The sequence below is a fragment of the Corythoichthys intestinalis genome, chromosome 5, assembly GCF_030265065.1.
Source record: "Corythoichthys intestinalis isolate RoL2023-P3 chromosome 5, ASM3026506v1, whole genome shotgun sequence".
Taxonomy (NCBI): Eukaryota; Metazoa; Chordata; class Actinopteri; order Syngnathiformes; family Syngnathidae; genus Corythoichthys; species Corythoichthys intestinalis.
Window position 1 is genome coordinate 33,848,098 of NC_080399.1, and position 13,934 is coordinate 33,862,031.

Genomic DNA, 13,934 nt, shown 5'->3' on the forward strand with positions numbered 1-13,934 from the left:
TGGTAGATAGTAAAATAATTTAAAACACACACACATTAAAACACCCAATGGTGACGATAGATGTCCAATCCATGTTGACTCGGAATTACTGGCAGCGAATGATTGCTGCTAGCCCTCCCAGTCAAAATGGATTCGGCGTCTAACACAGTCATTGGAAGACAATGAGTCAAATGAGAGCCCTGAAAGGGTTAAAAAAAGATACATAATTCGTATATCTATGGGGTAATCACAACCAGAATTTATACTTGGCCTGCACAATATATCGTTTGAACATCGCCATCAAAATGTGCGCATGTGCAATAGTCTCATCCCAGGACGTGTGATTGTTTTTTTTTGTTTTTTTTTGTTTTTTTTTTTTAGCTTTGATCACTTCTGTTTTGAGTCATAAAAAAATGTAAGTGTGCAAAGACAAGGCCTCCTGGATTCCGTTTATAAAGATGATTCTTCATCACTCACAAATGAATCCCCTTAGCCTGGATTAAACCGTATTACAATAATACAATGCGGTCATGGTGAGTCAACCAGTCTTTTCAGCATTTCAAGTCATCTGTTGGTTTTAATATGGCAATATATCGCAAACCCCCAAGAAGTCGCAATGTCAATTTTTTCCAATATCATTCATACATAAAGTGCACTGCATTATTTGGCTCGCTGTCAGTTTTTGGAAATAAATAACTATTTTAAGTGCACCGTAAATCCGAAAAATGTGATATTTTTACCTTTTGTGACAGTGGATTTATTTGTAGAAACAGAGATCTTTTGCTGCTTCTTTTGTTGAGCATTTTCTTCCCTTTTCTGCTGTTCCCTCTGCATCCGCTCTAAATGTAAACTTTTTAAATCCAATGGATTTTCTAGTGATAACTCTTTCGGGGGTTGTTGAGGAACATCCTTCTCCTGGGAAGTTCCCTCTTTGTCATTTTTTTTTCTTTCCTCCTCCTCTCGTGGTTTTGGTTGCTCCGGTCTTGATACAGTGATACATCTCTCTGTCCCCTCACCTTTACTCTGGTGCGTGAGGCCCAGCTCTTCGGCGATTTGGTGCACTAGCAGGCGGTCATGGGAGTTGAATGACGCTGGAAACTGTAGTTCCATCTGAGTGAGGTTCTTAAGGAAGTTTTCCACCATTTTTCTTATCTCACTTTCCCGTTTTTTTTTCTGTTCCTCCTCGTTTAACGTTGATACACGTGACTTCATTGGATTGTTATGTTGGTTGCTATTTTTACTGCTAGTTCCACTTGATTTCTTCTTTCTTTCTTTTTTTCTTTCAACTTTCTGCGCGTTCTCGTTGTCAGGTCTCGTGTCTTTGTGGTCACGGACGTAATTCTGCGGTACAATGTCTTGTAAGTACTCAAATGCTGTTCGGACCTCTCCACAATCAGTGATATGATTGACCAGCGTCTTGAGGAAAGAATGAGTCTGAACAGTCTGGGTGTCACACACAATGGCGACGTGACGTCTCGCGCGTGTGACAGCAACGTTTATTCTTCTGTCCTCTGCCAGAAATCCAACTTCACCTGCATTCAGAAAGAGCATTAACTGGAAGTTCAATCAACTGTGAGAACTGTAAGAGTTGGCATTGAATTATCATGTTTCAGTGCCATTGATGGTGATAGATAGTCCAATCTATTTTGACTGCTAGCCCTTGTGGTCAAAATGGACTTGACGTTTATTATTAAAAATATACCTTTCCGATTGGACCGGACCAAAGACAAAACCACTGCCTCTTTTTCTCTGCCTTGAAAGCCATCCACAGATTTGATTTCCAGCTCTGGATGTCTTGTAGAAAGTTTCTGACGCAGGAGGTCAACCTTCACAGATTACACGCACATACATCCAAACTATTCGTGATACATTATAAAAGTCACAGTGTGGTATTTCTAATAATTTACCCCACGTGAAGGACTTACTTGCAAATTGTAAGGAGCAATAACAGCAATGTCTTTAGCTTTCACCCCAGCTTCAGTCAAGGCTTTAATATGCAGATCTACAATGTCAACCTCCCCTGAGAAACAAAAGATACATTGTATTATAACCGAAGTAACAAAATTAATGTTTTTCTTGAGTACCGTATTTTTCGGCCTTTAAGGCACTCTGAGTTATAAGTTGCACTGGTAAAAAAATGCAAAAAAAAAAAATCAACACTGGGCTATAAGTCACATTTTCCAAAAACCGACACCGAGAAAGGACGTTTCATATTGGAATGTATCGTAATAACAGAATAAAATAGCTTATTTTGATAGTCAATTAATCCCTGATTATTTTTGCAATTACTCAGCTAAAAAAAAAAATAAAAATAACGTTAGTTACTGTATATATTAAAGAAATCCCTATATTTCCTGGTTTAAATAAAAAACATATTTAATGTTTTTTTCCTGAAAAAGAACTCAACTAAAATACATTTAAACATAACAAACAACTAGACGCCACCCACCAAATTTGACATGAAAACGGCATTTGTTAATAGATAAACCACACTGTACTATAAGCCGCAGCTCCCCTCACTGTTTTATGGGACATTTACACCAAAAGATATTAACTGGTAACACTTTATTTGATAGCGGCAACATAAGACTGTCATAAGACCAAATCAACTACCATGAAACTTTGAACCAATTGGCTGCAAAGCATTACTGCTTAAAGAAACTTCATTTGGCCATCACTGTTCTCTTGGGGGAGACAATCAACCTCTGCTGCCACCTGCTGTCAACACTGTTGTAGTCCAACATGTCTCCTAGCATGCGTTGCAGCGCTACAGATGTAAATAACAATCAAAATTCATGTTCTGCGCTAATTATTTCTTCAGTTACTGTTCCAGTTATTTCATTAATTGCTAGTTATGGTATTTGGTGGCACTTTATTAGACAGTGGCGTCATAAGACCATCATAATTATGACATGACACTGCCGGGAGCAATAATGAATGCTTATGACATATCATTTTGTGTCATCCAGCAAATGATCTCACTTTTGAAGGGATAGAAAAGATCCGAGCTGGACATAAATGAGTTAGTCACATAATTTGCCAGATGACACTTCATGACATCTGTCATAAGCATTTATTAATGCCCATGATAGTGTCATATCATAATTATGACGGTCTTATGGCAGTCTTATGACGCCGCTGTCAAATAACTTGTTACTTATTAATCCAAATAAATCAAGAAATAAGCCGCACTGGACTATAAGCTGCAAGATTCAAAATGAGGGAAAAAACGTAGCGTCTTATGGTCCAAGAATTATGGTATATGTATGTATATATACTGTATATGGCGGAAAACACAGACAGGACTGAAAAAGCAGCTTCTGCTCTTGCATTCCTCTTTAAAAGAAACTGCAGTATTTTAAGCCAAAACAACTGTTGTGTTTGATAGAACAAGATGTCTATATGCTGCTGTAGCAGATTTATGGTGCATTAAGCCCCCGAACTATTTTTGATTTGTCCGCTTTACCCTGAAAACCCCCGTTTACAGATGTCGCGCAACCGCTTTTGTTTCAACCTAGCCATAAAAAGAAGATAAGTATTTATATTTATTATTCAAAATGTCATTTTTAGCTTAGAATCATTAATTGATTTCTAATATTTAGTTTAAAAAAAAAAGAAAACGCCTTTAAAAAATTATTCACTCGCATATCATAAACTTTAAACAAATTACGTCACAATTAAAAATTTGGCGTCTGTAAAAAAAAGTCACGGATATCTACCTCATAACTATTGCTTAATTGTATTTTTTTTTGTTACTGTCGCATTTTCCCCGATATGTTAGATGATAAATAATTGATGCAAACAAAGAAAAATTTAAAAATAACGTTTAAAAGGGTAACTATATTAAAAAGAAAATCTCAACCACTCCTTGTTGTCTGCGATTTCTGAATCGCAACCCTTGTTATATGACCATGTTTCACCCATAAAATCCCCCAAAAATCTGGCTGTGGCCATTCACAGCTGTGTCTTGACACTCCGTGATGCATGCTACATGGAGTTTTTGGATCGAAACAAGGTAAGTACGCGATAATACCTCGTTAAAATCGTGGCGTCCTTAATTCTGCTCTCGCGTGGTCTCGCTTCCAGTTAGGGTTTTGCTGTTTAAATTTTTTTTTTTTTTAAATGTCCTCTTGTTCAGAATTTTTCTTCCCACAGAAAACTGAGATTTTAAGCTTTCCAATGATGTATCACACGTACAAATCGGACAATTTTTAAATTTGGACAAATTGGGGGTCTCTGAGCGGAACTTCAAGTCACCCAAGTGTTTTCTGCCATGTATATACACCGGTATATACACAGGGTGTCCATAAAGTCTCTTTACCATTTCAAAAATTTATTAAAAATCCAATTATTTTATTCAGATTTGTTCTATTGTATTCAGCGTTTATTGACGTTTTTTACCTCTTTTAATACACTTCTACATGGGCACCATTAGTTGCACGAAGCACAACAAGACAGTACTCCATTTCTTGCCATGTTCGCTGTAACATAGCCTCATCATTTGTGGCAACGGCATCAGTAATCTTTCACTTAAGGTCAGAAAACTCCCTTATCTTTGTTCGATACACGATATCTGTAACATAGGCCCATAGAAAGAAGTCCAGGGGAATGATATCTGGTGAACGTGGCGGTCAAGGAATTGGCCCATCCCTTCCAATACATCAGTCTGGAAATGACTTCTTTCTATGGGGCTATATATTCTTCCCATACTGTTAAGATAAACACATGTATGTGTGACGTGTATATATATGGCGGAAAACACTCAGGTGACTTGAAGTTCCGCTCTGAGAGACCCCCAATTTAGCCAACTTTCAAAATTGTCTGATATGCACGTGTGATACATCATTGGAAAGCTTAAAATCTTAATTTTCTGGGGGAAGAAAAATTTTGAACAGGAGACAGCAAAATCTGGAGGTGAGCGCACGCGAGAGCAGAATTACAGACGTCATGAGTTTAACGCGTACTTACCTTTCGGTCCAAAAACTCCATGTAGCATATATCACCGAGTGTCAAGACAGCTGTGAATGGCCACAGCCGGTACTTTGGGGTATTTTATGGGCAAATCATGGTAATATAACAAGGGTCGCGATGCAGAAGTCGCAGACATCAAGGAGTGGTCGAGATGTTTTTTTTTTTTTTTCCATATATTTACCTTTTTAAACGTTTTTTTCGTATTTTTCTTTGTTTGGATCGATTATTTATCATCTAACATATTGGGAAAAATGCGACAGAAACAAAACAAAACAAAAAAAATTAAGCGATAGTTATGAGGCAAATATCCGTGACTTTTTTACAGACACCATATTTTTTTCATTGTGACGTAATTTGTTTAAAAGTTTACAATATGCGAGTGAATAATCTTTTAAATTATTTTTTTTTTTTTTTTTTTAAACGAAATATTGGACATCAATAAATGATTCTACGCTAAAAATGACATATATTTTGAATAATAAATATATTTAATTAACTTCGTTTTATGGCTGGGTTGAAACAAAAGCGGTTGCGCGGTCTGAAAACGGGGGTTTTCAGGGTAAAACGGGCAAATTTTACCCTGGAAACCCCCGTTTACAGACGTTGCGCAACCGTTTTTGTTTCAACCCAGCCATGAAAACAAGGTAAGTAATTATATCTTTTATTCAAAATGTCTGTCATTTTTGGCTTAGAATCATTATTTGATGTCTAATATTTAGTTAAAAAAAAAAAAACGACGTTAAAAAATGATTCACTCGCATATTTTAAACTTTTAAACAAATTACGTCACAATGAAAAAAATGGTGTCTGTAAAAAAAGTCACGGATATCTACCTCATAACTATCGCTAAATTGTATTTTTTTTAAGTTACTGTCGCATTTTCCCCGATGTTAGATCATAAATAATCGATCCAAACAAAACAAAAAAAATTAATAATTAAAAAAAAAAAAAACGTTTAAAAGAGTAAATATATGAAAAAGAAAATCTCGACCACTCCTTGATGTCTGCGATTTCTGCATCGCGGCCCTTGTTATACCGTTTCACCCAAAAAATCCCATAAAAATACAGCTGTGGCCATTCACAGCTGTGTCTTGACACTCGGTGATACATGCGACATGGAGTTTTTGTATCAAAACAAGGTAAGTATGCGATAATATCTCGTTAAAGTCATGGCGTCTGTAATTCTGTTCCGCGTGCTCTCACCTCCAGATATAGTTTTGCAGTTTAAAAAACATTTTAAAAAAAAAAATGCCCTCCTGTTCAAAATTTTTCTTCCCCTAGAAAATTGAGATTTTAAGCTTTCCAATGATGTATCACACATGCATATCGGCCAATTTTGAAAGTTGGCCAAATTGGGGGTCTCAGAGCGGAACTTCAAGTCACCTGAGTGTTTTCTGCCATATATATATATATATATATATATATATATATATATATATACAGTACTGTGCAAAAGTTTTAGGCAGGTGTCCTGCCTAATTTATTAGGATCATGGAAGCTTCCACTTGGGGAAAATATATACATACAGTATATCCTGTATATACATAATATAATATATATATATACAGTGCTGCTCAAAAGTTTGTGAACCCCCTCAACATTTTGGAATTTTCTATTATTTCAACCTGATTTCCTAATCAATCAATTCAGTAGTTTTTTTTTGTTTTTTTAACAGTTGTGTTGTCGAGACTAAATTAAAAAGAGTTTTCATCAACTGATGTAGGTGCAAAATTGAACTGTTTGGTCACAACCAAAACCGCCATGTCTGGCGAAAAGTCAACACTGCATACCACCAAAAGAACCTTCTCCCAACAGTGAAGCATGGAGGTGGGAATGTCAAGATCTGGGCTTGCTTTTCATCCTCAGGACCTGGACAACTCCACATAGTCCAGGGAATCATGAATTCTGAGGAATATTGTCAAATCCTAGAACATAACCTGACGCCATCTGTTTTGAAGTTAAAGCTTGGCAGAAGGTGGATCATGCAACATGATAATGATCCAAAGCATTCCAGCAATACAACCAAGGAATGGCTGAAAAAGAAGAAGATTCGTGTTCTGGACTGGCCCAGTCAAAGTCCTGACCTAAATCCCATTGAAATGCTGTGGCGGGACCTGAAGCGAGCAGTTCATGCCAGACGCCCATCAAACCTCTCTCAACTGACTGTGTTCTGCAAGGAAGAATGGGCAAAAATCCCCCAAAGTAGATGTGAGAGGCTGATTAGTCACTACAGAAACCGTTTGGTTGAGGTAATCTCTGCAAAAGGAGGCGCAATATCCTATTAACTGAAGGGGTTCACATACTTTTGCACACATGATATCTGAGTTTTTCTTAAATCAACCACTTTTGTTAAATAAAGAATGACAATATAACTATTTCTTTTGTTTCAGTCCATTATTTGGAATGTCAGTATTGTGGATTTGGGTATAACTTAACATTTAATAAGGTTATTTTAGTTTTTTTTACAAAAAATCTGACCATCGCTGTGGGGTTCACAAACTTTCGAGCAGCACTGTATATATATACACATACATACATACATACATACACACGCGTCACACATACCACATACATGTGTTTATATTTACAGTACGGGAACAAGCTTTGACAAACAAAGAGAAAATAGCCAGTGACAGAAAAAAAAAAGTCACAACCTAGATAGCTAAATTTATCACATTGGTTTATTGTTTTACCTTGGTTGCCTTTGGATTGCTCATCTGCCACCTCCATTTCCATCAGTCCGCAGCCAGCTGTGTCGATGAGAAGAAGAGCTGTGCTTGTTTCCTCAACACATGTGACCCCAGGGAGATCTCTGGTGTTGATATTAGTTAAAATAAAAAACTTATTTTATACATTTTTTTGTGAACTGATTCTCACTTTAACAAGTGTGCTTGCACTGAGCTGTGTGCTGTCAATCTTCCTTGGTACATCTCTTTGGAGGCCCATTCCATGATAGCACTATTCATGCGATACTGGACAGTTAGCATTCGCACAACTGAGTCACCGTACATCTGGATGAGTCGCTCCATAAGACTAAGAGACAAGCCTTTTGAAGCAGCCCTGGGGGAACCATAACAGAAAAATGTGCATCATGAAAGGTTTGACGATTAAACCTTCTGAAAAAACAAATGTCCACTTAGGAGAGAAAATAGTTGTTTACACGTGGGATTTAATAGTAGGTGGTAACTGCTTGTAGTCTCCAGACAGAATGCACTTGCGTGCTCGGAGCAGGCCAATCCAGCAGCTACTCTCCAGCGACTGGGCACACTCGTCAATCACAACCCAATCGAAATGCTCGGCCGGCAGGAACTTCAGAGGCCCGTCGTCACTTGCGCCTGCATTTAAAGACAGACCACATCTTATCGTTCATTGTCTAAACAACACTACGTGTAACATTTGATATTTACCACATACTAACCCGTGTTTGTCGCTAAGACGACATCGGCACTTTTAAGTATCTGGGTGATGGCTGTCGCTTCCCTTGTTTTCAGCTCTTTTCTTAGTTCGCCTATTTCTCTCTTGTGGTTCCCCCGCTCTCCTTTTTCATTGTTTTTCTTCATTCCCAGCTGGGAGAATTACACATACATTGGTCATTTCAATTGAAGAGTTTAATTTGTTGGTGACAAAGTAACGCAATCTACGGCTTGGTCAATTTTCAGCCAACTGCAGCCCTTTGCAAATGTTTTCATTTTGCGTTTGAATTGGGTTATTGTTCCATCACAATATGGGCCATTATATGGCAGGAAAACAAAATGCCACAATTTTGTATTTATAATTATTTGATGAAAAAGAATTATTTCATCATCATTTCATTTTAATTTAAGTATGTTGTTGCATGTTATTGTGAACAAAGATGCCCAAAATGAGCGGGCAGAAGCTGAGACATATTGTGGCCTGCCCCTTTTCAAAATTGATAAATATCAAGTAAGAACAGGTCTGTTGTTACAAATGTAGGTAATACTTAACAAGAGAAAATGTACAGGTATGGTGGATGTGCGTTTGGATACAGACAATTTGCTACCTCATACATAATTTTATGCGTATGTTATTCATATGCTTAATAAAATAGGACATAGCTGATCACCAAGATTAATTTAAAACATCTTTCGTACTTTTATCCCGGTCTCAAAATATCCTAGCCCTAGAGATACAGTGGGGCAAATAAGTATTTAGTCAACCACCAATTGTGCAAGTTCTCCTACTTGAAAAGATTAGAGAGGCCTGTAATAGTCCACATGGGTAAACATCAACCATGAGAGACAGAATGTTGAAAAAAAAAACAGAAAATAACATTGTTTAATTTTTAAAGGATTTATTTCCAAATTAGAGTGGAAAATAAGTATTTGGTCACCTACGGACAAGCAAGATTTCTGGCTGTCAAAAATGTCTAACTTCTTCTAACGAGGTCTAAAGAGGTCTAACCAGGCTCCACTCATTACCTGTATTAATGGCACCTGTTTTAACTCATTATCGGTATAAAAGACACCTATCCACAACCTCAGTCAATCACACTCTAACCTCCAATATGGCCAAGACCAAAGAGCTGTCGAAGGACACCAGAGACAAAATTGTAGACCTGCACCAGGCTGGAAGACTGAATCTGCAATAGGTAAAACGCTTGGTGTAAAGAAATCAACTGTGGGAGCAATTATTAGAAAATGGAAGGCATACAAGACCACTGATAATCTCCCTCGATCTGGGGCTCCATGCAACATCACCCCGTGGCGTCAAAATGATAACAAGAACGGTGAGCAAAAATCCCAGAACCACACGGGGGGACCTAGTGAATGACCTCCAGAGAGCTGGGACCACAGTAACAAAGGCTACTATCAGTAACACAATGCGCCGCCAGGTACTCAAATCCTGCACTGCCAAACGTGTCCCCCTGCTGAAGCAAGTACACATCCAGGCCCGTCTGCGGTTCACTAGAGAGCATTTGGATGATCCAGAAGAGGACTGGGAGAATGTGTTATGGTCAGATGAAACCAAAATAGAACTTTTTGGTAGAAACACAGGTTCTCGTGTTTGGAGGAAAAAGAATCCTGAATTGCAACCGAAGAACACCATACCCACTGTGAAGCATGGGGGTGGAAACATCATGCTTTGGGGCTGTTTTTCTGCAAAGGGACCAAGAGGACTGATCTGTGTAAAGGAAAGAATGAATGGGGCCATATATCGAGAGATTTTGAGTGAAATTTTCCTTTCATCAGCAAGGGGATTGAAGATGAGACGTGCCTGGGTCTTTCAGCATGACAATGATCCCAAACACACAGCCAGGGCAACAAAGGAATGGCTTCGTAAGAAGCATTTCAAGGTCCTGGAGTGGCCTAGCCAGTCTCCAGATCTCAACCCCATAGAAGATCTGTGGAGGGAGTGAAAGTCAGCGTTGCCCAACGACAGCCCCAAAACATCACTGCTATAGAGGAGATCTGCATGGAGGAATGGGCCAAAATACCAGCAACCGTGTGTGAAAAGCTTGTGAAGAGTTACAGAAAACGTTTGGCCTCCGTTATTGCCAACAAAGGGTACATAACAAAGTATTGAGATGAACTTTTGGTATTGACCAAATACTTATTTTCCACCATGATTTGCCAATAAATGCCAATAAATGCCTCGCATGCCAGGATGGGAACTGCGCACATACTAAACTTACAAAAGCATTGTCAATGTCTCTGCGGATGTCAGCGATGATGTTGGCGTTGTCACTCTTGGCAAGGATGGCATCCAGTGAATGTTTTTGGATAGAGTCCAGCAGTCTAGCAGGATGACCGAGCCTTAGAACCTTGGCCTTGCACCGGGCTAATCTCTCCACTAAATTATCCAGTGCCACATTCGATGGGGCGCAGCATAAAACCTGCACAAAAAATGTTTATAATTCAGTTTTAAGTGAGATGTTTTAACAGTTGGAATTTAAAGCATCTTAAAAGGCTTTTTGAAACACCTTTTGGCCTTGTTTGATAGCTTGCAGAACGATCTCCACTACCGTGGTAGTTTTCCCGGTGCCTGGAGGACCATGAATCACTGCTAGTTCTCTCTGAGACAGAGCAAAAGTCACTGCTTCTCTCTGGGAATCATCCAGATTGGAGTTAAAGAATTTGACATCACCTAAAGGAAAACAACAAATCCAAAAGGTTAATTTGAACAACCATTATTGAGATCTGCATACAATAGAAAATATATCATCTACAAAAATGTGCCCTTACCACACAGTTAAATTACCATAAAAATCTGACATTTGAAGAGGGTTGTGTAAACTGTACATAAGTCTGAATCACTTACATGGTTGAGAATTAGAAGACGGTTTGGCTTCTCCAAAGAGAACATTGATCAGATCGGCAGACGGTCCATTGTTGTATCCATTTAAGGCATTTAAAGCCCTTCCAGCACAAATGCAAGAATAATTGACATGTTTATTGTAACACAACTAAACAGGTGACAAATTTTTCATTCAAGTTGCGCTGCCTACCTTTTCATTCGTTTATAAGTCACATCATTTGCCAACTTTAAGAGGCTGTACAAAGCATCTGTATCAAAACTGAGCCCATCCTTTGATTCGTCAAAAGCCACACTTATCGAGGCCTGGCTGCATCGCGTCACGATACCCGTGCTGATCTGTGACGTCGCACTGCATCCACCAGAGTCATACAATCCAACTATGTCCCCTGTGGCAACAACAACATGAAGTCAACAAAAGTTGCAAAAGCAATCATGTGTTTTTTTTTTCCCCTTCCATCTTACCAGGTCCAAAGCTATTGCTAGGAAGAGAAGAAAAGCCGAGATACTTCCTTGGTTCAAGGACAACAACTGTGCGACCATACAGGCCTGTGGATTGACTTCCTACGTGAAGTTTTAACAGACACACTCCTTTGTTTTGAAGCTCTTTAAGTGAGATGTTCTCCTTCCACACTCTGAGGAAAGAAAAAAATCTGACCGGTCAGCAGGTAATCGGACTAGTTTATATTATAGACAATCAACCATTCATTTTTCAAGAATTTAGTTTTTATTTTGGGGGGAGGAGTGAAACTAAAAGATTTCCAAGGACAGGCGCAATATTCTAATTTGAGAAAAAAACGTAGGGGGCGTGTCAGGTTACACTGTCACTACCAGGGGTGAAAGTGGCTAGAATTTCTTGCTCTTACTCCCCAACGTGAAGGTCGCCATGGAGTCAGAGGGGGGGGGGGTGTCAAACCTCTTAAACTACTGAAAAGCAAAGAAAACTGTTTTAGCACAGTTATTTCTATAACACATACAAATACTGATTTTCATTCAAAATTGTATTTTTTCAATCATTTGCAAAATAAAAGTTAACAAAAAGAGCAATAACCCCAACCTCCATCTCCTAATTTTTATTTTCCCTCATTTCCTCACATACTAAATGCCAAATCTCAATTTTAACTACTGAAGAACATAGGATGTATATTAAAATTGAAGTCAATGTAAACATTCACATTTTTTTAATAATAAAGATCTAGGTAACATACATTCAGAAATATTAGTACAAATGACTTATATTATGCAGAGTGAAATGGCATATATTTTGAAGATCGCGCAAACATTTTAAAACACTTTTTTAAATCATAAGGAAATAAATAAATAGCTTAACATAAATGAACAAATAAAAGTCCAAAGTGCACATTGAAAGCTAAGATGCTCTGAACCTCCCCTTTAGAGCAAATAAAACAAAATATGATAAATAAGCCTCCTCAACTCTTTCGTTGCTCTTAAAGATTTGATCCATTTAATGTTGCATTGCCCTTTTTTTGTCGCATCAATTCAACTACCTTTTTTTTTTTTTTTTTTTTTTTTTGCTGTTCCAGAAAACATGCACATTTGAATCAATCAGAGCTATCTCTGCTGATCACATGTCAGTATGTCAGCCAATTGACTGGATAAATGAGTACAGGAATTTTGCTTTGCTGCGTGCATTCGCATATTGATGTGACTCATCATCATATGACTCAGATAACTGCAGCAGCTGGGGAAACCTCCATGCCGTCTGTGGAATAAAATAAATAATGAATATTGGTGGAAACGGATTACGCCATACAAGCACGTTAGTATGCTTGGTATGCTTGGTGTTAACACTTGTAACACTTGTGTATGTAAATCTTGGAGATGAAATGCATGTGTGGCAGCTTAGCTTTTTTTTTTTTTTTTTTACATAGCGTTTTGACAGTTGCCGTCATATTTTCGTAATCAAAGCACCGTGTACCGGAACAGCATTCCAGCCCTGAATCTTATACCGGAACAGCGTTCCGGCCCTGAATCGTATACCGGAACTGCGTTCCGGCCCTGAATCATATACCGGAACTGCGTTCCTGACCGTTCTGGCCCACTTTCACCCCTGGTCACTACTTCATCATAGAAATGAGTAATTTTTACAAACCTTGTTTCCTCTATTTCAGCCTCCCTCTCTTCCTGCAGAAGCTCCAGTGTCTTTGAAACGAAATTTTCAACTGCCATCTCTCCCTAAAAACGGTATCCACAAGATGATCTCCATTTAGCTAAAACACTGGCGTGATGTCATTTAATTTAAAAGGCCATCAATATATAACTTTGCAGCCTATTTGTTGACGTTATGTGCAATGTTGACAAGTTAGCATAGCCACCGTCAGCCATTGAATACATTTCGTATGCGGTTAAAAACTCACTCACCCACTGCAGTAAAGATAAATGTCAGCAACGTGGCTTAGAGAAAGACAAAAATAAAAAGGATTCTATTCCTCAACTTCAGGCTACAAATAATACATTTTCTTGTTGGATTATACCGCCGGTAGCACGCTAGCACTTGTCCCGCTTCCGGTTGAAGTCCGTCAGGCTTCCGGTCACAAACTGTCAAAGTCCTGTTGACCAATTTTAAGGTTACATGTATATCTTTTTATTTTATTATTATTTTTTTTTAACTGGATCAATATTATAATGTGATAAAGCGGGAATTGACTTTGCCTCATATTCATCTGGAATAAAAACTCCAGGTCCGTACA

At 38.3% G+C, this 13,934-nt stretch overlaps 1 protein-coding gene across 1 annotated transcript in view; it reads right to left on the reverse strand.

Annotated features, from left to right (window-relative positions):
- Positions 1-13,774, reverse strand: part of ighmbp2 (immunoglobulin mu DNA binding protein 2) — an 18,074-nt gene extending 4,300 nt beyond the window's left edge. The window contains exons 1-14 of the mRNA XM_057837708.1: positions 13,606-13,774; positions 13,337-13,419; positions 11,689-11,858; positions 11,417-11,612; positions 11,230-11,327; positions 10,892-11,055; positions 10,604-10,804; positions 8,369-8,516; positions 8,111-8,285; positions 7,828-8,010; positions 7,644-7,762; positions 1,905-1,999; positions 1,682-1,805; positions 720-1,511 (exon numbers count right to left, since the gene is read on the reverse strand). Of these exons, the coding sequence (XP_057693691.1) occupies positions 720-1,511; positions 1,682-1,805; positions 1,905-1,999; positions 7,644-7,762; positions 7,828-8,010; positions 8,111-8,285; positions 8,369-8,516; positions 10,604-10,804; positions 10,892-11,055; positions 11,230-11,327; positions 11,417-11,612; positions 11,689-11,858; positions 13,337-13,413 (2,542 nt within the window). The 5' untranslated portion in view covers positions 13,414-13,419; positions 13,606-13,774. The remainder of the gene's footprint in view (positions 1-719; positions 1,512-1,681; positions 1,806-1,904; positions 2,000-7,643; positions 7,763-7,827; positions 8,011-8,110; positions 8,286-8,368; positions 8,517-10,603; positions 10,805-10,891; positions 11,056-11,229; positions 11,328-11,416; positions 11,613-11,688; positions 11,859-13,336; positions 13,420-13,605) is intronic.
- Between the last annotated feature and the right edge of the window lie 160 nt (positions 13,775-13,934).